Source organism: Aulonocara sp. 'chitande type north' Nkhata Bay, linkage group LG7, assembly GCF_057382095.1.
Source record: "Aulonocara sp. 'chitande type north' Nkhata Bay isolate Kocher_YH1m ecotype deep benthic linkage group LG7, A_spYH_male_GT1.1, whole genome shotgun sequence".
NCBI lineage: Eukaryota > Metazoa > Chordata > Actinopteri > Cichliformes > Cichlidae > Aulonocara > Aulonocara sp. 'chitande type north' Nkhata Bay.
In genome coordinates this window covers 42,242,958-42,266,651 of record NC_141350.1, presented here as the reverse complement: position 1 = coordinate 42,266,651, position 23,694 = coordinate 42,242,958, and the positions used below count along the sequence as shown (strand labels likewise).

The window sequence follows — 23,694 nt, the reverse complement described above, 5'->3', positions numbered from 1 at the left end:
AGAAATGTGTTTATTTGTATTCGTGCAACCTCACAATGACACCACACCTATAGTTAAAAAACACTGCTGTATGTGTCCCCACATTCAAATTATTCTTTTTTATTTTAGTTTTTTTTTTCTTCCACTAAACAACTGAATGAGGCGCTCCTACAGAGATCACTGTGAACCAGGCTATTCATTTCTTCAGTTCTGTATACTGAAACAATACAATAATTTGCAGGTATTGATCTCACCTAGCTTTACAAGACAGTGAGCAATCATTTTGCCTTTGAAACCTTTGGCTTTCAGGAGCACTCTGTTATTGTCAAAGTTCAAGCTGGCAGGAAGCTTCCAACATGCCGTTAACTTCCAACTAAAAGACTGCTGGATTGCTTGGCAGTAACACTTTTTCTGAGAACGAGTCTGAAAAAATTTGACCCCATCCATTCGCACCATCACATTATTGCATCAGGTTGGAGGTATTTTCCAACCTAGCACAGATTTAGGGGAAACAAATCCCTGTACTAGTAGTCAAAGTGGAAAGCATTGTGATGAGATAAATCAGCTTGACAATATGTTTCCTTCACTAATGGTTTTCCTCTATCTCTTTCTCATTCTCAATGAGTTACATTGACACTCTGTCTCTGAACTCTTCGGTCCTTCATTTGCATCGAAGAATACCTAAAAGGTGGATCTCAATGTGAAGGAAGACGGGTTTCGCAGCGGCATCTGATCTTTTATTCATAACGCATCGCCGTCATTGTGCGTCTGTCTTTCCACTCTCATTCATCAGCACATTATGATATTGTTTTGTTTGTGTTGCCCCTGCTGCGAGAAGGGCATAAAACAATTCTCTTTTTAAATCCCTAATCAGGTCAGCCTCTGGTAATGACCCTAAATTGTGTGTGTGTGTTTATGTATGTGCATGTATGAGAGAGATATTGGGGGGATATTTAATCATATCAGTGCTTACTCACTCCTTTTGTCTCCCCTTTACTCTTTAAGTAGGAGGGTTCAGGTTTTACTGCATTATGAAGAAAATACATGAACTGCGGTATCTTTTGTTGTAAAACCTTAACAATGGAGCTGGGCTCACAGCTAACCAGCTCAATTTAACATTTATAGAGAAAGTGCAGTGCGATTAATACTCCACTCAGCCTTTACACTCACCGTTTAGGATTCTTTCAGCGTCGCCACTTATGCTGCTCCGTTATGATGTATGGGTCACTGACAGAAGAGATGCGTTACTTCATTCCACTGCTGCATAAGAAGCCACACAGACTTACTTGAGAACGGAACCGCACCAAAGAAATACCACATAAGTGTTTACCAATGGATCCCAGCTCACAGGAACTTTAGTTGTAATGCCAGCAGTATAGGCAAACAGATCGAACACGACACATTATCCCAGGCTGGCAGAAAGCTGTCAAATACATGACTGCAAGAAAATTCGCACTGCAAGGTCTGTGCACTTTAACAGTGCCCATGTCAGACGGACGACCCTGTAAAAAAGAGATGAGACTCTGAGTCGTGTTTATCAGAGTTCACTTGAAAACTTGTAAGGACTGCTGTAAACCAGACACAAGCATCTTAAGTGTCTTGTAAAAATGATAATTTAAGACATTACATTACGATCTAACTGGGGTTGGAAGGAAGACCCCCTCCATCCCAGCAGCAAAACAAAGCTCTGCACAGTGTGGCTCCTGCACTTGCCTCCTAAATGTTGAGAATATCTGCAATTCTTTATGATTGTAAGCAGAAAAAGAATCTTTTATTTAATTATTTAATTTATAAAAGTCGATAAAATGCCACTCATACATAGACAGGAGTGTTTCATTTTTGCTTCATAACTGGGTCTTTTTTAGGCAAGAAAAAAAAACTATATTAATATGAATTATGAACTCATACAATGACTCACTCTTTTGCAAAGGTAATTATCCCGCCAGACGCAAATGCTCTTCTCCTCTGATGCAGTGTGCATGCAGTCAGGTTGATAAGCATGGAGGAGCCTGAAGAGAAAAGGAGGTTGTTATATTAGGACATTATATGGATATTATTACTTGAGGAAAGTAAGAATTACAGAATGCTTACTGCTGACTTATGTGATATTCCATTACATTGTGAATTGCCACCTTCTGCCTGTATTTTGTGTGTTCACTTAATTGACACATTTCCATAATATATTGATGTGCACATATTGCATAAATTTCTGCGTATCAATATGTGATAGAAAAGTCTTACTGAGATTACCTCCATATATTTTATGCACAAATCGCATAAAGATTTGATGCACAAATTGTTTAAAATTTTCATGCACCAATTTTAGGCACAAATTGGTGCATAAAAATGAGCCATAATGCAGTAACTGAAGGATATGATGCTTGAAATATCCACGAGGAGCCCCTCTAGATGCCAGTTTTATGCATCCATGCCAATGTTCCATTAAAACCTACACAAATGCATACTGCTGACAGGACATAAAAAGTTCCTGAACTTAGTGGATAAGGGAGCATGGCAATCATACAGAGATCATACATATATCTCTGGACAAAAGTGTTGAGCCATGCCTCTTAATTTTAATAACCACAGGAACTCAGCCACCAAGTGGACGACCAAAATTAAAATTACAGAGCACGGTCGCCAAGCACTGAGGTGCATAGCAATCCCCCCCCAACACACACACACACACACACACACACACACACACACACTAACTGCAGAGCTGTGAACTACCTCTGGCATTAACATCAGCAGGAAAACTGAGCACCAGGAGCGTCATAACCTGTTTTTTTATGGCTGAACAGCTCCAGTGTGCAGGTGGCCCAGTACATTTGTCTGTATGTTGTAAGCAACTTCAAGAAAAACGCAAGATAACTGAGAGGCACAACTAATCACAAATACACAGTTAACAAAATATAAACTTAAAAAACTAAGATATGAGTAAAATAGTTGTCCCTGAATAACTACAGTTGCTAGTGACAGATCTTTTTTGTCTCCGATCCACAGAGATCATTCATCGTGTCACTCTTGTCTTGATGATAATTTAAATGCATAGCTCCACTGCTGAAAGGCTCTGTACTGTTCAATGGTTAATGGGTATCCACAGTGTGTAGGGGTGGATTGGATTTCCCTGAACCACCCTTTGGTACTATATACTATTTTCTACTATGGGGTCAGATTGCTGGAGCAGTCCCACAATGAACTGAGCCGCTCATCTCCACTCATCTCTTTTTCTACTTGGTCCCATAGTTTATGTTTTATCCTGGTCTCCCAATGTTCTACTTTTTTTCTCATCTCTTTCAGCTGCACCCTCCCACCCCCACCAGCCACAGTAGATGGCAGTGATCTCTTCCTGTTTAAAGGGAATTCTTCCTTTCCACTATTGCCACCTACTTGCTCATAAGGCAATCATCTGTTTGTCTCAGATATTGCAGGGCCTTCACCTTGCAACATAAAGCACAGTGAAGGAACTGTTATTGCCTCGAGGTGAAGTATAAAAGGTAAAGTGTGAAGTATATAAATAAAACTGAGTTGAACTGAATGCTTAGAGTTTGTCCTTCTGGTCATGCCTGTTGTATGAGACAAACATCACAATTTTTGTGGCTCCTTAGAAGAAAGGGAAAAAAGTGTCATGGTCTGGTTGGGCACCTGCAGGTCTCAGACAGCGGCTCCTCCTCCTTTAGGCGGAGTCCGGTTGCCCCTCCCTGGCTGACCACCTGTGAGCAATCGTGCCAGCGGTATATCAGACCTGCGCTCTCAACCACTCATCGCCTGAGTATCTGCTATTCCCATGTTAGTTCAGTGGAGCATCCTAAACCTTGTCTTAACGCCGTGTGATGACTGACCTGTCTTTTCTTGTCCTCAGCGATAGCACCCGGAGTGGAGATCTTGTTCCCCTCGCTCCCGTCCTCCTGGACCTGGGCCGCCAGCTGCTTACACAACGTGGCCTGCCGGCCCACCGCTCACCTGCCTGCCTCCCCACGCCTCGACCGCTTCCGGGTTTTCCGCTCCACCTGTCCCCTCCATCTGAAACCAAGTAAGGCAATTCAATTCAACTGCGGAGGATTATTGGTTGTCTGCTGGATCCCTCTGATCGTGATCTCCTCTTGTTCCAGTGCCCCCGGCCCCTACCTAGTCCTGTTTCTACCTCCCCGCTGTCCCCGCTGTTCAGCCGTCTCCTAGAGGTGTCTAGGTCGCCCTCATTATCACCGACGAATCCTACGCGCCACTAGTGTGGTGGCGTCGCTTTGTGTTTCACCTTTGTTTACCTGTGGGCGGAAATAAATCATTTGTTTTCTGTCACCTCGCTTCCGGGTTGGTTTCTGTGCCTGTGTCCATCCCTGTTCCCTCGTGCCGTTGAGCCGTGACAAAAAGAGAGAGAAATGCTAAGAAAGTCAACCCATTCAGTGAACCTCTCACCATTTTGCAAGCTGAGCTGATGCCTTGAAGCATGCAGCATAGCAACCAGTCCCAGAACAAAACCAGGAGACGCTCAGAGCAAACAAGTGTCATCTCATGGGACTCATGCTCACCAGGAGGAAAACGGCAGTCAAGCTTTCTCCTGGAGGCTATGTGTCTGAGCAGGATCATGCCCAAACTCATCTCTTGCCTTACACTGGCATCAGATAATCTGTTTAAGTGTATTTTTGCCTCTTCTATCATTTCTTTATTAAACACTCACTGTGCAAACTGTTAGGTGAAACCGATGACTTTAGTTCTGTAAAATTAACAGTAGTTCAATTCTTCCTAATGCAGCTATATGCAAAAATCCAATTCATGAACACCTTGCGTGTGAGTCGCACAGTTGCTCAAACCAGACGTTTAACATGTGATATGTTCTCATCAACTTGCAATGCAAGTGCAATAAACTTCTCACAAGCAGCCATAAATGATTAGTTTAGGTCGCAGCCACGATGTTTCAGAATATGTCTGCGACTGTAAAAAAGTGTGAAGAGACGCATAATCAAAGAGGAAGGAAGCTAGACAGAGAAGTAAGAAACAATTCAAGGATACTTCTTTTTAGCTGGTGACATTGTTTTGATTGCTGGTTCTAACATGAATATTGGCAAACACCTTCCGCCACTTAGCGATCTGTAAAGCATTAATTTGGCATCATTCAGGCATCCTTTTTTTCTTTTTAGAGTAATAACATATTACAGGACATATAGTGGCTTCTGTAAATAGAGTGCAGGAAATGATAATTATATGTTTGGATTTGCCGCTTGAGAGAAGATGTGACACGCCAAGATCCTGAAAGCAGCTGAAGCCGTACATCATCGTGGAAGTCAGCACAAGACTCCAGCAACAATAAAATGTGCCGTTCATCTTTTATGTTAACCTCGAATCAGATGTGTGTTATGGGAAGATCTCCTCTGGCGCTGTGCTTTGCGGGGGAAAAGCATAATTTGTTTCTCTTTTGATATCTTATTCTACTTGAATGGTGCTATAGGAGCAGGGAGCAAGAAGCAGGAAAGGGGATAAAGGAGGGAACTTTTGTCCTTCAAACCCACAGGGTCCCTCCATTGCTCTGCTGATGGTCTTTAATCGGTGTTTGGCACTGATGTGAAGAGGCTTGAGCTGCAGGGTCACCCTTTTGATACTTTTCAACATGACTCTGGTTTGTGTGCCTGTTCACTTTTCTCTTAAAGAATAGTCAATGTGAACACTGACAGCTTGGCCATTGGGCTTTCACCCAGCAGGGAACGCTGACTTTAAAATCTTCACTAGCTAACCTTTTTACATACTAACAAGAGTACTGTGGCGAGATTTTGGGATAAACATTATTTTTCTTTATTGATCGGCTCCATCCACTGAAAAAGGCAGAATAGAAAAACAAGGTTAAATGCGCCATCTTCTAAATGTCACTGATTTCTTTAACCCAGAGCTCAAGCTCTGATAACAGTAGTGTTTATGATGTCGTTGTGCCATGTTAGGTTGGCCATCATGTTCAGCCTGCAGCTGATCTAAGACACACTCATAATTATGCAGCACTCTCAAGGTCTGAGTCACGAAGCTGAGCCAGGGCAGCTGTTTGCAGTCAGAGGTGTCCCATAGAGGGCACTGTTGGTTCTCATGAACGACCTGTGGCACAACAGGTTGCAGTGCTCCACTCTCTCTTCGCCAAGTGTACATTCGCTGTCCAGCCAACTTGACAGGCACGAGCGGAGAAATGGGAAATTATGTTTTGCCATAATTAACCAGCTGAACCTGATTTTTTATTTTTAATAAAATGCTTTAAACGTAAACGCGTGCCTCAAGCTGTCTTTTCCTGCAAGGCAGTGCACATGACATTGAGCTTTTCATGTAAAAATCGGTTTATTCCAAACAGTGTTAAATAATTCCTATCTCCATTCCCCACTGGGACAACTCTAATTAGTGTCTATTCCGCCGTGAGTCACGTGTATATGTTCATTTTCGCCCCCGAACCAACAGCGTAATTACCCTGCATCGTGAGGTGCCAAGCTCCTTTCTAATGTGCCAACTTTATTTATTATGATTACTATTATCTTTATTTCCAACGATGTGGGACAGAAAGCGCTGTCGTCTCGTGATCTGAGCTTTAGAAAACTGATGGGACTATACTTGCTGACGTGACTCCCGCAAACCCTCTAATTTGCCAATTCAGCCAGGAGTGCGCGTCCCATTCCACCTCCCTCCACCTCCACCCCCTCAGTTTCTGCACCAACACTCTCCGGTCCACAACTACAGGCTACATAGCGGCAACAGGATCCGCTTCACCACCGCCTTTCTCCCGCGCTCGCTGTCATCTGTGCACGCGTCTTCGCCGTGCGCAAAGTTGCAGGACTATTTGTGAGATAATACAAGTCCTGTACGACACTTAGCCCTCCGCGTGAACTACAAAGGCGATCTGGACCGTTGTAAATCCACCACTATGTGAAATACAACAAGAAGAAAACAGAATGTCTTACAAAGTGTTTGGATTTTTTTTTCGAGGATTGTTTTTTTTGCTGACCTCGTTGATTTAGGGAAAACATTTATATATATGTACAAATTGCAGCCTGATAAGGAAAAGCCGCTCGAATTTCAAACCACATGCCAACATTGGATGAGACCGCGGCGCCCGGATCTTGTGCAATAAGAGAAATGGTAAGAAGCCACAGAGAAACACCGCAACACTTTCACACACTTGTTCTTATTTCCTTTGATTGACGTTTGCGTTGCTTTATTCGCTGCCTCCCACTCGACAGTTGTTGAAAAAAAACGTGTTTATTTTCTAGAAAGATAGTGAGACTCTAAGCTGTTAAAATTATGGCACAAATTCAGCAGAGGTCTGCCAAATATTGAGCATCCTTTGGGTGCTGGGTGCGATTTGTGACAGACGGTTTGTTTTCACGCGTCCCAAAGCACCTGTTTTGTCCTGTGGGTGAAAAAAAAAAACCTTAAGCTGAAAGAAAAAAGAAGTTGATTAATATAAATTCTCCATTTTGGGAGTGAAAACGAAAAATGCGGACTTTACTTCCCTGCTGTTTGCCCTCTACATGCTCTGTGTTTCACTGGGGTGACGCTCTGTGTTCATGTCTGTGATGGCAGGTGGTTTCGGACGGAATACAACAGTTTTGCTTTAAATGGAGAACTGCTCAGAGGGGATAAATTGTGTGCAAAGTTGTGCTGCTTTCTGCTGAGGGAGCTATCCATCCGGCTTCCACCGAATTACCACGAGTCCGAGGAGAGACATGGGGCCGCTCCGGTGGATGGGACTCACCGCGCTTCTCCTGTGCACAGGTACGACCCCCATGCGAAACCACAGTGAGCACTTGTGTTCATACATCTGCACAAGATTTATGGAAATGAAAGTTAATGGTCATGAAATAAGAGACACTATAAATACATCAACCTTTGCTGAGTGATTTCATTCACCTAATGAAATGCAAATGATGTCCTTTCAGCCAGCAGGACATATATAATTTATGAGACATATAATTAGCTGTAAGCTGTTGTGGCAGAATACAAAATGACGTGTAATATTAACATGAATGAACGATGACAGTTGCCTAGAGAGAGTGTGGGTTTGGTTGTTGGAGCAGGATGCAGTGTGTGAGTGTGGCACTGCAGAGCACCAGGAATAACAACAGGCTGCAGACACAACCCAGCAAAGCAGAAGAGATGCATCTTTTCATTAAGTTTGAGCTGCTCTGCTCTTGGAAAAAATAATATATGAGGGTAAATGTGTACTTGTGAGCGACAGCCATTGTGTTCAGGATGCCTAAGTGTATGCATTTTACTGTGAGATGAAGCTTTGTGTGACTTTAAAAATTGCACAGGCTTGTGGAGAAATTCGATTTAAAATGCCAATCCAGGGAAAATCAGTTTAATCCAGAGTGTTTAAATGCTATTTGAAGCTCTATGTTGAACATCCTCTCTTACTTTGCTATAGGTAGAAATCATCTCTAGCCTCAAATACAAAACACTTACTCTGTATTTATGTGTAAATTTATGTGCAGATTTTTGAACGCAGACAGCTTAAAGTTGGATTCATTAACACACAAACTTAAAAATAATACACTAGTAATTTAACCTCATTATCCAAAGCATTCATTTGCATAAATACACAATGTATCCAAAGACTATATTCAGGTAAATTAGGTTACGTTTAACTTTTAATAGTATGTAATGCTTAAAGAGTCACTTTAAGTTGTTGGGCATAGCTAGTTTTTAGTAAAAGTTAAAGTAGGCTACAGTATTGGAGACAAAGTTAAAGGAGGCAAGGGTGAGATGGTCTGGACATGTGCAGAGGAGGGATAGTGGACATTAGTGAAGAAGGCAGGTGGAAAAGAGGAAGACCACAGAGAGGAATGCACTGAAGGTGGACATGCAAAGGGTTGATGTGACAGAGGAGGATGCAAGGGATGGAGTGAGATGGAGGAAGATAATCTACTGTGGCGACCCCTGAAGGAAGCAGCTGAAAGCAGACAGCAGGTTAAAACATGTTACTGAGTCTTCCTGGTTTTCTGTCACCTTCAGAACGAGTCAAATCTTTCTGTTTCCAGTTTTAATCCAAGGCAAATCACATCTTTCCTGGAATACAAAAGACATAAGCAGAGGCATTTATATTCTTTTAGGAGAAGAAATATAACTTAGAAGTGCAAATAGTGATAAATATTCATAATGTGACCTAAACTCTTGCTGTAAATATCTCTCAGATCTACTGTATCAAAGCTGCTTTTTTGCTGAACCTACCAGAGCTGTGCGTTTTTTGATGCTGGTTAAACTGTGAATTTGCTTTAACAAATCTCTGTGATCATGTAACGACTTTCCTCATTTGCTCTAATGGACTCCTTTCTAGTGATGATGCCCTCTGTGAATTCCTGATTAGAAAAAAAAAAGTTTTTCGTTTTACTGAAAATTGTTTTGGGGGAAAAAAAAAATTTCTTGAGGGAAGTGATTCTCCTCACAAGCTGAAAGCCACTCCAAAATATGAAGGTATCCAAAGATTGATCCATTTCTCATCAGTTTGGTCAGCCTCTTCAGGTGTAAGTGGAAAGGAAGAAGAAAAAACAGATCCTGTCCTGTCAGTCAACCTCCTGCTGTTCACAGTCTCTGAGGATATTATGTCTCCAGCCACCTGATTGCTTTCACCCAGAGGTTGTCTCTGCGAGGCGAGCACACTGACAGGCACATACTGTAGAGCATACCTACACACACTCACATACTGTCAGAGTAGCCATCAGGACATTTGGAAATATCTACAGCCTGGCATGCAATAGGATGTGGTGCTGGCACTTTTTGCAGATTGGAGCTCTTTGTCAAACAGAAAAAAGTATCGGGGTGAAAAATTACCTTTACAGGGATGTTTTTTTTCCTTCACTTTGTCATATGGCACTGCCATTTAAATTGCCTTATTTGCACAATGTACAGTTTTTATTATCACTTACTCATCATAGCACTAAAAAGATACCTAAGTGCCTGGCATAAAGGGCACTGTACTAAACGTGGGAGGATTCTCACTTGAAGTTTGCCTGCTCTTTGTATGTGTGTGGGTCTGGCCAGAGTCGATGGGGAAATTGGAATGGACAGTTGAAAAGTTACAAAACCAAAACACTCATTCAGCATTAATTTAATAATAGCTCACTTGTGCTCTCACTTAAACACACACACACACACACACACACACACACACACACACACACACTTGCCTTTTATATCTTAGCGAGGACATCTAATTGACATAATGCTTTCCCTAACCGCTTACCCTAACCCTAACCATCAGAACTGAATACCTAACCCTAACCCTCCACATTTTGAGCCTCAAAAATGCCTTCGAATTTGTGAGGCCTGGAATTTGGGCCACATAAGGGGCCGTTGGTTCCCTCAAGTATTGTAACAGTCGAAATTTTGTTCCTCACAAAGATGTATAAACATGAGCACACACACAAACACACACGCAATATTGTGTTGAAACAATAACAGTAGAGTTGATTTACTCATATAAAGTACATAATGCCAGTGTAAACACAGTTTATTTAAGTCTATTCCAGTCTATCATCAAACAACAATGTTAAAATTATATGATTCAGTAAAGATCATCGTCTTTGAAAATGTTACATGCTTTCTTTCAGCATTATTTGTCCATGGCAACAAACAGAATAGTCAAAACACAACAGTCAAGTTAGTCATAAGGATTAGAAATGTTTGATTAAGGTAGGGACTGATAGCTGCTTCCAGCTAATAAAAATAGAAGTCTTTCTTGCATCTCTGAGATGATACAGGGAAGCTCAGTCTGAATTGTTCAGAATTTTAAAAAATGACATAGAAATTGTTCACATATTTAAGTGCAACAGTTCTCAATGTAAATAGAGCATGTGGGGGGCTCTGTAGTAGATAATGTTATTAAAATATTTGAGAAAAAATGTAGAAATCTCTGTACACAGGGGACAAGGCTAAAAACCAATATTGAGTGGCCGTGATCTCTGGGCTCCAAAATCACTGAGTGGTCTCAGGAGGTCTTTAACCCTTTAAAACCGGTCAGAGCGGGCACGCTCCGTTTCGCGCAACTACTTTTAAATCCCAGTAGCACTGCAACCACGTGAGCTAGCGCAGTAATTTTTTTTGCATATGAAACCAGAGGAGTTGTACTTACTTCTTATGCCACCAGCTTGTCCTAGGTCACAGTTTCCTTCCACATATAGCTTTGCAAAAACTGCATAAAAAGCACTTGCAGCAACAAAAACATGATATTCCAGAAACACGCTTTGCCGCTCCGATCAGCTGTTCATAACACTTCCTGCAACGTCAGCGCGAACTATCGCACGTCCGCCATGACCTGCCCGAAACCAGAAGTGACGTCATTTTCGCGGAAATGTAGTTTTTTACCATCAGGGTCTCATGGGCCTATACTGGTGTTTTTAAAGGTTATGTTTGACTTTATGACTTTCTGTGTTGTTTCTGGGATGCTTAGAACTAATATTGCACTGCTGGAAATAGTTTATTTTGATCCATATGCTGTTTTTTTGCAAATTTGCACTATAATATTTATTTTCGTTTTTCCTGCAGTATATACAAATTGGTGTATTTCAAAAATAAAACTATGAAGACACTCAAAATAAATTTCCTGTGGTGGGAAACTAGTTTGTGCAACATTTTGTATTTACAGTTTTGAGGGATACGCCTCTTAAAGTTCTCTAACTAGAAATATATGTTAAAAAAACAAAAACGATTTTCAATTTTTTTGTAGTTTATTGCACTTTTTTGCAATTTATGTAATTACTATGCACTTAATGCAGACATATTATTAAAATCTAGGCTGTAATGGTTGTATTGATGTATAGCAACTTGAAATGCTCCCAAAAATGGCACCACACCATGTAAAAATATAATATAAGCTCTGGCGGACTTGGTTCTATGGTAGGTCTTAAAGGGTTAAGAAACAATTTCAGTTTGTTGCTATGGGAATGCAAGTTACGTTATTACCGTACAAGAAAAAATATGCAAAAAAAATCTTGGAATACCGCTAACTTTTCCTGGCCTTTTTTATTTTTATGAGCTTAATTGAGATGCTCTTTCTGATTTCTTTCTGGAAATCGTGGATGACACGTTCTTTGAGCTGAAGAGGAGAGCAATCATTGGCTTGTTCAATAATAATATGATGCTACAGGGGTGTATTAGTGGGTAACTTAGGTTCCATTAATGCTGAATGATATATAGATGTTTGTCCTTTTCAGGGGCGGTCTTGAAGACTTTATCAAGGGGACGAGTGCTAAATACCATAAATATAATCCACTGAAAACATTTAATCCACTGTGGAATGAAAAATTTAACAAAGAAAGCTAAAATTTTATAACGAGTAACAACAGGTTTATAACGAGTAACAACAGGTTCATTGGTTTCTGCGGTTTTCAAACAGAGCTGTTTTGGAACAAGTGCATCAGATTTAAAATGTATGTATCATATATTTTTCAAATAAAACACACACAAAAAAGTGTTTTCAACACTTGATGTCTTTATCTGCTTTATTTATATTTTACTGAGTATCCCAACTATTTGGAAAAAGTTGTTGTACATAAATATTAAACTCACTCGTCTCTTTGTTAGGTACAGTTTGCCCTTACTTTCAGAACCACCTTAATTTTTTATGGCATAGATTCAACAAGGTTGCTGGAAACATCCTTCAGACATTTTGGCACATATTGATGTGATAGCATCACACAGTTGCTGCAGATTTGTTTGCTTAACATCCACGATGACAAACTCCTGTTCCACCAAATCCCAATGGTGCTCTGTTGAGATCTGGTGACTTCGGAGGCCATTGGAGTATCATGTACTATTTTTCATTTTCAAGAATCCAGTTTGAGATGACTTGAGCTTTGTGACATGTTGACACTGTGGTCATAAAAGACATGGTTAGCATAAATGGTACTCAGGGATCCAGACTGTGCCCAGAAAATATCTCCCACACCACCACCGAGCTGAAGCATTGATAAAAAGCACAATGGATAACTGCTTTCATGCTGTTTACACCAAACTACTCTCTGAATATTGCAGGAGAAATCGATGCTCATTATACCAGGCAACATTTTTTCATCTGGTGGCACCTGGTGTGATTTTCTGCTGCTGTAGCCCATCTGCTTCAAGTTTTGACGTGTTGTGCACTGACAGATAATCGTCCACAAACTTTGGTTGTAATGACTGGTTATTTAAGATACCGTTTCCTTCCTATTGGCTCGAAGGAGAGAGCGAAACAGGCAGAGAAAACTTCTCTGAGGAAATAATCAGTTTCTGAAATATTCAGCTGGTGGCAATAACCATGCCACACCTTCTTCCACATTCTGATGCTCAGTTTGAACTTAAGCAGGTCCTCAAGACAATGTTTACATGGATAAATGCTTTGAGTTGCAGCCATGTGATTGGCTAATTAGAAATTGGGGTTAACGAGATCCGCTTTGATAAACAGGTGGAAGGTTTATGTTTGAAAGGTGATCCTTTGTATGTAAAGTTCAAAAGCCCCATTAAGAAACTCTACATGTGCCCCCAGAGGCAAGAGATTATCTCCACATTCTATAGCTCAGTGAGTTTTGATGCTGTTGTCACAATATATTCCATCAGGAATTTTAGTCAGTTCAGCTTCATTGACAGTTGTTGTGATAGCATAATTAGAGTTTGGTGACGTTCAAGCATCAGTTGCTGTTGCCTGCTGCGTCAAATTTCACGGATGCGTTTTTGTTACCCTGATAAATTTTTATCTTCACGTCAGAGGTAATGCTTTTACAGCGCCCGCGCCGACTTGCTCAGTCAACGTCTGTATATTATTTTTTTCCTGTAACTTTTCCACGATTTTGAAATCGCAAATTAAAACTCGTACTGACATCAGCTGATTTAAGCAAACAGTGTCTTCGCCACTTTTAGATGCCAAAGTGTATTTGACAGGGATTAAAGTCATTCTATGGGGTGTTTTTAGAAACAGGCCAAAAGCTGAGTTAAAACTGATTATCTCATGCCACTGTGAAAGAAAGTGAGAGAGGAAGAGCCCAAAGTGACCCTGCACACACATTAAGGCTGTGAAATCTAAACTGGCAACTACCTCCAGGATAGTAAAGTCTCATGGGATATTACTTGTTGGCTCTTAACATCTCCTGGATTAATTCTGGGAGGGAGTTGGCAGGGATGTGTGGTTCTGGGCAGTGATTTTACTTAAAGAAACAGCAGAGGCCTGTGGAATTAGCTGACTTTGTCGAAAAGTCTTATATAAAATAACCTCTCGTCTTTTCTTCTCCGTTTTCTCCTGTTTTCCCTCTAATGGGTTCTAAGTGCTATAATGGCGATAACCATAAAACAAAAACGTAGGTACTTTTTACTGAAGGGTTTTGTCCAGGAAGGAAAATATTGAGCGAGTCTTATTGAGGGTCTTTCCTGGGGCAAAGTCAACATTTACCACACTGAAAAAAGACATACTGCATTGTTTCTAAAGCTATAAGTCAAAGGAGAAACATAGTTATTAATAATTTGATAAATCCATTTAAAAAAAGAAAAAGTACAGTGAATGAAATGTTGCATTGTAAGTTGATGGATGAAGCTTGGGTTATCCTGCGTGGCACTGTAGTTACACGAGGCTCCAGAGAGGAGCAGCAGGAAATGTTACACCAGGGAGCCATATGTCATTTTGTATGGATCATAACACAGAGACAAAAGTCATAAAATGAAAAGAGATGTAGAGTTATGTTGAGAACAAATTGTAAGACAAACCAATCAAATTTGTATGCTTCAAAAAGCTTCTGCGCACCATTGTCTCGAATAAAGCAAATTGAATTTTATACGAATCCTTCAGAGAGCAGCAGAAAGGAATGCTACAGGAGGGAGCCATAAGTCATGATATAAGTTTTATATGGATTACAGCACAGGAAGGCTAGTCACAAGATGAGAAGTATGGTAAAGGCTTGTTGCATATTTTTATCATGAAAAGATGGAATTTTTTTAGTTTTTATTATTTTATTTTTTTAGCTCTAAACATAACCGGTGCAGTAAAAAGTAAAAAAAAAAACAGTTTATGACCACTCTTTGCTAAGGTATGCTTATGCACAATCTTTTTAAGGTACTTGGCAGGTAGGCTGTTCCCTTGTCACAGTTCGTCTGTGGATTTAGGCTGTCGCTCAGTTGCTTCCATCTCCTCATGTAAGCCCAGACAGACTCAGTGATGTTGAGATCAGGGCTCTGTGGGGGCCACACCATCTGTTCCAGGACTTCTTGTTCTTCCTGCTGCTGAAAAATATTTTTTTATGACTTAGGCTGTATGATTGGGGTTGTTTTTCTGGTGTTGCAGAATGGGTGGGACCAAGTAAACATGTAAATGTGCGCCAGTGCTACTCTAATGGGAAAGTAGTAAATTATGATATAAATGATTAACCATACTATAACACTTAAGCTGCATTGCTTTTGCTTTGCTTTCATCGACGTACATTTTGGGTCACGATGTTCAGATAAATGCAAATCTTAACCTTCCTTTAGCTTTGTTTTAACCTCTGCCAGTTTCTAGGAAAACTTTTGAGTTTTTAAACTTAGTTTTTTTGTGTGTTATTTCCCCCTTGTGTTTTCTGCCTGTCACATTGCACCATGGCACAATATACAAATATTTTTACGAGGAAAATTATTCAAAAATATCACAAATGACAAGTTTGAATTCAGTTTGTGCTCTGTTTACTTTACCTTCGCTCACTGAATGGTTAGTTTTGGGTGCCAAAACTTCTTGGTTAGGTTTAGGAAAAGGTGCACATTGAACAGTCACTCTTAAAGTACAGATATCCAGGAATACCTTGTGTATGTCCCTGCAGCAACTATGACAGATTGGCAGTATCTGATGCTCTAGAATAGGCTGACATTTTGTAAGAAACACAACTGAATATTCACTTTTTCCAGAATAGAAGGTCCTAAGATTTTGTACCACATGCAAGTCATAGGGTTCACAGGGACATCCAAAGTGCAGGACTGAATAATCATCAGAGTCAAATCTTCAAATTCTGAAGTCTTGTGGTCCTGGATATGAATCCATCTGCTGGCCGGTGTCTTTCTGTGTGAGATTTTAAAGTTCTTTCTCTGCCTGTGTGGGCTCTCTTTAGGTCTCTGGATTCCTCCCACGGTCCAAAGAAATGCTTCACAAGGTCAACTGGTGATTCTAAATTGGCCGTAGGTGTGAATGTGTCTCCGTGATAGCCCTGTGACTGGCTGGTGACTTGTTCAGGGTGTACCCCACTTTTTGCTCTAAGACAGGCCCAAGCCTAGAAGAAAATAGATGGCTCCTTTGCTTATGATAGTTTAAAAAATGTATTATGGTTGCATAATAAAGTATGTAGCATTCTATCCAAAACTATAGTTACATGTTTCAATGGTAGAGCAAAGCTCCCAAATCTAAAAAAAGTGCATGTGTAAACCTAATTATAAAAAAACACATCTACTCTTTAACTGTTAAAAAATTGTGTGGTCCAAACAATGTTTCTATGCATTACAGGCAAATTATTGTTTACCATTTTACCCAACATTTCCACACATTATATTTATTGCTTATTTAGGCTGTTTTGATGGCCATCTCCTGATCATAGACACTTTAATGTTCTCTTTATCGAAATTCTTGTTTTTCCTTGTTTTCTTCACATCTTACATGCTAACAAATAATTCACTTATTTCTATCAAAGTATATGCCTACTGTAACCTAAATCCCTTGGCTTTTTTTGAACTTTTTCCCCTCCTCCTCCTCATCATAACACTCCTCTGTAGAACTATCCTCACTTGCCGGCTCCATCGCAGTGCTGCCTGAAAACGATTTCCTCCTTTTCATCACTGGAGTCTGTGTCTGAAGAGCATGGGGGGATTACTCTCATCCTTTCTTTTGTCGAATAATGTGCTAACAGTGATGGCCTGCAGGAAAATATATGGCGCTGTCATCGTTTGCACAGAGTACCTGAGCATGCTGTTAACATGTCTTTTTATTGCTGAATAACACGTGCTGACCAAGAAGAAAAAATGTTTTCAAACCTGAGTTTCATGAATTTAATTGCATTGCTTTAACCTTTATGGCTGGACTCAAACACAGGAGCTTATTGCTGTGAGGCGGCAGTGTACCACCCCAGTTTATGTCTCCTGGTTTTGCACTCTAGGTGACCTGAGCTCTCATATTCTGTCATAGAAACGTATAAAACTTGTCCCCAAACTTATTAAAAACAACAATTCAGGGTTTAATGCAATGCTTGTATATTTTCTTAGTTATGAATTGAAGATATGTGTTACATAGACTGTAAGGTAAATATTAATCAGAACATAGATTAAATTATAACCTGTGGAAAACCAACTTTGACAGTTTTGACACCATCTATTAGGCCAGTGGTTCCCAAACTGTTTTTGCTAGGCCCCCCTTTGTTTTACAAGAAAAATGTTCGCGCCCCCCCACCGCAGAATGGCAGATAGAGACAAAATACTGTTAATCTGACTATCTTCAGGTTTTACATGCTTATATATACACACGCAGTTACTGTCCCTCCATTTACAAAGGCAGAGGCATCACGGGATACTGTTTGTCCGTGATTTGAACCGGGGGAATAAATTGTGGCAGGATCAGCCTGATATTATTTGTATCCCACTGTAACTTTGCTGTATAAAGAGCTAACATCTCCAAAATGTCAGGAGTAGTTAGTCATTACAACAAGTGTTTGTGAACTAAAAATCAACAATGTGGGATACTGTTTAAACAGCCCAACGGTGCTCCCGACAAAGGGAAAAGCAATTCTGCAGGGGAGACCTACCTCGGCACTTGTGCAGGTGAAACCAAAGGGAAGATATGCTTCACCATATTTTCTAGTCTTTGGCTTAGAATGAAGTTGGTTTGGAAACATATTCAGTGATGCTTCATCTCCTGCTTTGCGTTTGTGTGGGCGCCCGGGCTAGCAGTGTTCAAGCGTTTTGTTTTGTTTTTCCCCCTTTTCATCCCGCGCCCCCCCCTGCCATGGGCCCCACACTTTGGGAAGGTCTGTATTAGGCAATGAATGACTTTTCATTTAAGGGGTTTTAGTAACATCATATTTAGGTTGTTCTTGTCATGTGGCACATGCTGTATAAGATTTTGACACATTTATAGTAACTATAGCTGCTGCTTAAGAAAAGAAAGTTATAACAGCATCAGGCTAAGGATGCTGTAATTGAAATTGATATTGACTTTTTTTCCCCTTTAGTTAGCTAAAGGCATTAGCTAATATCATTAGCTGTGCATGCTAAGTGATTGACGAGAATTGGCTTTGCTGTTGCATGGTGACTTTACAGTACAGTGACTTTCCATCACATTTCTCTGTGCTGAGAATTAAATCTACAGGAATATTGGTGACTCTTGTTTTTCCAGACTTGTGTCCACTGTAATTGCTCATTTAGTTGCATTTTCTCATTAGAACTTGTACAGTAATGACAGAGAATTGTGTTGTTCTCCTGACGTGATGCTCAGTCTTGCCTGACCCTATCCTGCAACAACAGCAGAAATAGCAGAAAAAGTGTTTTTCTTAAGCAATATATTTTGGGAATTAGGAATAGGATTTGACAAAACAGTTTTTTAAGGTTACATTGTAGGTGCTAAGTTTTATAAATAATTTAGCTTAATTATTTGCAGATGGTAAGTGGTAAACTATATTTTAGAATCTACTAATTACAACTAACACATTACTTAATATTACATATAAGTAATTTAATTATTGTAGAAGATCATTATGGAACTGTTAAAAAATGAATTTTGGATAATGTGTTGTTTTCATTATACAATAAAGAAGAAATGAAAAACCGAGGGCCCGCTGTTAAACAGATTGAACGGGTCATTGCCTACATTTTAAATTTGACCTCACAGTTGGCTAGAATAAAATAAAAAAACAAATTTTAATGAATTAATTATTGTAATAGTAAAACAGTCAAAGTTTACTATCTTGCCCACGTCTGCCTCCACTTCTGCAGCCGCTCTCTCATCCACCGTGCACACTGCTCTGCCAGATGTTTAATTTATGCCACTGCGGTTGTGTCTGTTTGCAGAGGCATTTGCCTATTTCTCTCATGTAGTCCTCCAAAATCCCACCTATATGGTGCTCAGTGTGAATGATGCTGTGCGTTGGCCGAATGCTGATTTGTTTACAAGTGGGCTGGAATGGGGAGGGGAGCGACAGCAGAGTTCATCACAAACACAAAAAATGATCAAAGATCAGAAAATGTAATACGAAAAGTACAGACGATAGCTGCAGTGGACACTGCCTATTGTTTTCAACACTTAATTTCAGTTAGTTCTTTGCACGTTATGAATTTTGCTCTTCTTTTTGCTGATGCTGATGGAACAATAAGCCCACACACTGATCGTCCCATATATTTTTGACACTTCACCTGCAGTCTCACCACTGCTGAACCCCATCAGTCTGATGCCCTTCTCAGCTTTGTTCCTCAGGCCCTAAACACTTCCAATGAGTTTTAGACCATCAAATAAGTTTTAACATTAAAGGTGAAGATAACACAAACAAATACAAGATGCAGTTTCTAAATGATGATTTCATTCATTAAGGAGAAAAAGCCATTTAAACCCACCTGGCCCTGTCTGAAAAGGTAATTACCCCCTAACCTGAATATTTGGTTGCGCTACCCTTGGTGATAAGAAATGCAATCAAGCTTTTTGCAGTAATTGGCAATGAGTCTTTCACATCGCTGTGGAGGAATTTGCACAATTGTTGTAATTCAGCCACATTGGGGATGGGGGGAGGGGGGTGTTTGAGTATGAGCAGCGTGTTTAAGCTCATGCTAACGCATCTCAATCTGATTTAAATCTGGACTTTGATTAAGTCACTGGAAAGCCTCCATTCTGTTTTTTTTTTTGTTTGTTTGCTTGTTTGTTTGTTTGTTTATGTCTTGGATCACTGTTCTGCTGCATAAGCCAAGTGCACTTGAGCTTCAGGACACAAACTGGTGACATTCTCCTTCAGGATTTTCTGGTGGAGAGCAGAATTCATGGTTCCATCAACGGTGGCAAGTTGTCCAGGTCCTTAAATAACAAAGCAAATCCAGGCCATCACACTACCGCCACCATGTTTGACTGCTGGTGTGATGTTCTTTGTATGAAATGCTGTGTTAGTTTTTCACCAGATGTAATAATGCAACAAGCGTGGCAGTAATCAGGCCTGGGTGTGGTTAATCACAGTTAAATCATGATTTAATTACTTTTTGATATAGGGCCAGGTATTTTCACTCAAATACATGACATCTTAATTTAAAACTTGTGTTACTCGGGTTATCTTTGTGCGATATGAAAATTTGCTTGGTAATCTGAAATCAGTGTGACAAATATGCAAAAGAAAAAGAAATCAGTAAGAGAGGAAAGGCAGCTCTCACTTATGTCATAGCATATATCAAAATGTAAACAACACGCATTGCTAGGCAACCAGGCATGCTGCAAATGTTGAGCGCAGCATTTTACATTGATGTGTATTGGACGGAATCGGCCATATTTTTTTATCCCATGTACCCCAAGAATAAAACAACTTAAGGAAAAGTCGATGGGGTTTTAATTTTAACAAAGTCACATGATTTTTAAAAAAGTCTTTTTTGGCAGTTCTAAAAATTGAGGCTCCAGAAAACATGTCATAAAGGGATTTTACTCCTCTGTGATTAACTCCACTCTTGCAGCATTGTCGTCTCCTTTTCCAGAATTCCACAGAAAATTCGTTGAAGAAAAAAATGGATGTAAAATTTCTCTCTTTTCCCACAGGTTTCTCTTTACTAATAGGATGAAACACAGCAAAGATGAAAGGGAGAATAATCGATATATGACAGCGTAATGATGAAATGCTTCCCTGCTTCCCCTCTTCACTCTTAGTGTTTGGAGGATTGGGATTACACCATGCCTAACCAAAGCATGAAGATCTGTGCTGATTCACCTCGACACACATAATCACACACAGACGCGTGTGCACAGAATCATTAAAGATTTTGTGACACATTGTAGCTGTGCACTGTAAACACACACACAGGCACACACAGCCTCATCTCCTTGGGCAAACAACTTCACAGCCATCCAACTAGGAAAAGATCGCACTCTGCGGGAGGTCTAGAGACAATTAGCATAACTAACAGAACACTCGGCACACACACAGTAAATCAGAAGGAAATGGGAATGAACCTACCCACTCGGAGCATTGAAAGAATTTTAACAGCATTTTTGGCACCTCCTGCAAGACAGATTGACAGCGAGAGATCACATATTTATCTCACTTCATCAGCTTTGGTCCCATAAGACAATGGAGGTACAGTACGTGCTTTCCTCTCTTGCAAGTCTGTCACCTGGGTTTCATCCCCCCCACTGAGATGTCCTCACACTGCATCACTTGCCAGAAGAGTAGTGCAATAAGTTGTCAGAGAAAGCCAATAACCGTTTTTTCTTTTCTTGTATTCTTGAAGATGGTTATATCATTTTTGCCAGTTTTTGTGTGTGTCAATGCGGCAAATATGGAGGTAGAGGAAGAGGGGGTATTACGTGCCTAGGTCAGAAAAGTAAGCAATTCCCTGTATTATTTTTCTTCTTTTTCTACTTCTATTAGTGTGGAAACAGTGCGGACGTGTGGCAACGTCAAAAGATTTTTCTTCTTAAGTCCCAACGCAGTTCATCTTTCGAAGTCTCCTTTCTTCTTGTCTGTCTGCTGCCTGTTTTCATGCTCATTATTGGCTGCTTCACCTGAGTGTCAGTCTGTGGTGAAGAGCTGATCCTCATTATTTAATTTACCGCCCAGTTCATTAAATGTTAAGAGACAGAAAAATAACCACTGGAAAAGTTTAGCCTCAGCACAAAAAACACAAAATACAAAAAAAGAAAGAAAGAAAGAGGAAGTGGAGGCAAATTTTAATTTCCAACTTGATAGACACTACAGAATTGAAACCTAAGGGCAAACTATTCCACACCTTTAGGAATGTGATTCCCAAACCGGGACTCAATTCCCTTACCAATTTTCAGCAACACTGCCTCAAGAGAGGTAAACATTACTGAGAGCCCTATCCAATAAAAAAAATGTATTAGCAATAGGACTTCCATCTTCCCAAACCTATATCTGTATAAGTGCTAATAGTTTGATCCAGTAAGCAAAGGGGAGCTCAGAACACTTCAACCATAGTGATGAATAGATTTAAATAGTCTGGCACTTTTCAGACTTAATAATTGGGTACTATTTGCTTCAGATTATCAGAAATGTGCACTAGTGCGTGTAACTTCTGATAGCCAGATAATACTGGTTCTTCAGTATTACTTTGTGCGGGAACAAAGTATAAGGTCATAAACAGTTTTATATAGTACCAAGGTTTGGATTTCAGTAGCTGCATCTATGTGTATCTGTGTTTCACTTGGCTGGCTGATACATTGGCCAGAAGAATGAGACACAGATATTGATCGATTTGTGGGCTTCGGGCCAGACCTGGGCTCAGAATTGTGAGCAGCCTTAAAAACTGTTATTGGTTAATTCCTTGTTAACGTTAAATGTGCTGATGGCCAATTGGTAGGCCCTATTAGGTCAGAAAATTGCAGTCTGTGCAACAGTGGAGCAGATGCCATCATGAAATGAGAAAAATCTGTTTTTGAGCAGAACGGTGTGTGTGTGTGTGTGTGTGTGTGTGTGCGTGCGTGCGTGCGTGTGTGTGTGCGTGCGTGTGTGTGTGTGTGTGTGTAATAGCAACTCTGACATACACGTCTGCTTCCCAATTTCGGTGTAGCCTTCCAAAGAATGAATCTGATTTGCAATAATCAGATATGTTGATAAGCACATATGGCCCTTATTTATTTTATCCCCCCATGTATTCTCTTCCTCTCGTCCTCCTCATCCATCCTGTGCTCAACCCTCCTTTCCCTGCTTACTAGATTTCCCCACCACCTCCACCTTCACATCTTACTCTGAGTCCTCTTATCCTCTGTGGCCTTTTCCCGCTTCATTGATGTTTTCTCTTTTCCTCACATGAAATAACATGCGCAAATTAAAGTGAAAGATTAAAAAGCAAGATTTGTGATTTTCCTCAATGCACTGGAATATTTAAGACTGTTAGGAGTGCAACTGTAACATTTCAAGGAAAAAATAATTAAAAGACACCCCCCCCCCCCCCCCAAAAAAAAAAAAAAAAACAGAAAAAAAAAAAACAGGGGTGAAGACATTAAATGTCTTAATTTTAATCTTTTTCTTGTGTGTCTATTTTATATAAGAAGCTCCAGCAAGCAGTTAATTAAGGTAGGATCAGGACTGGAAACAGGAAAAATGGCACATCTTGAAGCCAGTTACTAGTGAGCCCCTTGCTGCCTTATTTGAAACAAATAACCCACGTTGCATGGGTTATATGTACAGCCTTCATCACTGTCAGGTTGTTAAACCACCAGGACCCACCAGGAATACAACTTTAGTGTGCTAAAGGTTGCCTATTTCAGACAAAGACAGGCTAACCTTCTACCCCAGCCTGGGCTCACGGCAGTTCCTGATATAGTAACAAGCTTTAATCTGTTTATTTGTGTTGGTGGATGGGAATTTTCTAACATTGTTTTGGTCCACATTATTTAATTTTTTTGAACTCCAACATTCATCAGTTCCTTTCATATGTACCGATCAAAGGGAAGAGAAAAAAAAGTAATCATGTAAGTCAGGATGGCTACCACACCAGAGACCCACGTTTGAGTTGGACACATTATTCTTTGTAATATGTTATTATTTACAAATATGTTACTTGGTTAGGTGTATAATT

At 40.2% G+C, this 23,694-nt stretch overlaps 1 protein-coding gene and 1 long non-coding RNA gene across 2 annotated transcripts in view; both read left to right on the top strand.

Moving 5' to 3' along the window:
- Nucleotides 1-3,617: 3,617 nt before the first annotated feature.
- Nucleotides 3,618-4,288, top strand: LOC147325790 (uncharacterized). The gene is made up of 3 exons (XR_015130588.1): nucleotides 3,618-3,771; nucleotides 3,845-4,015; nucleotides 4,095-4,288. It is a non-coding gene; the product is annotated as an uncharacterized LOC147325790 (long non-coding RNA).
- Nucleotides 4,289-6,684: 2,396 nt separating this feature from the next.
- Nucleotides 6,685-23,694, top strand: part of LOC147325787 (transmembrane protein 132C-like) — a 183,562-nt gene continuing 166,552 nt past the window's right edge. The window contains exons 1-2 of the mRNA XM_086300485.1: nucleotides 6,685-7,086; nucleotides 7,531-7,722. Of these exons, the coding sequence (XP_086156611.1) occupies nucleotides 7,674-7,722 (49 nt within the window). The 5' untranslated portion in view covers nucleotides 6,685-7,086; nucleotides 7,531-7,673. The remainder of the gene's footprint in view (nucleotides 7,087-7,530; nucleotides 7,723-23,694) is intronic.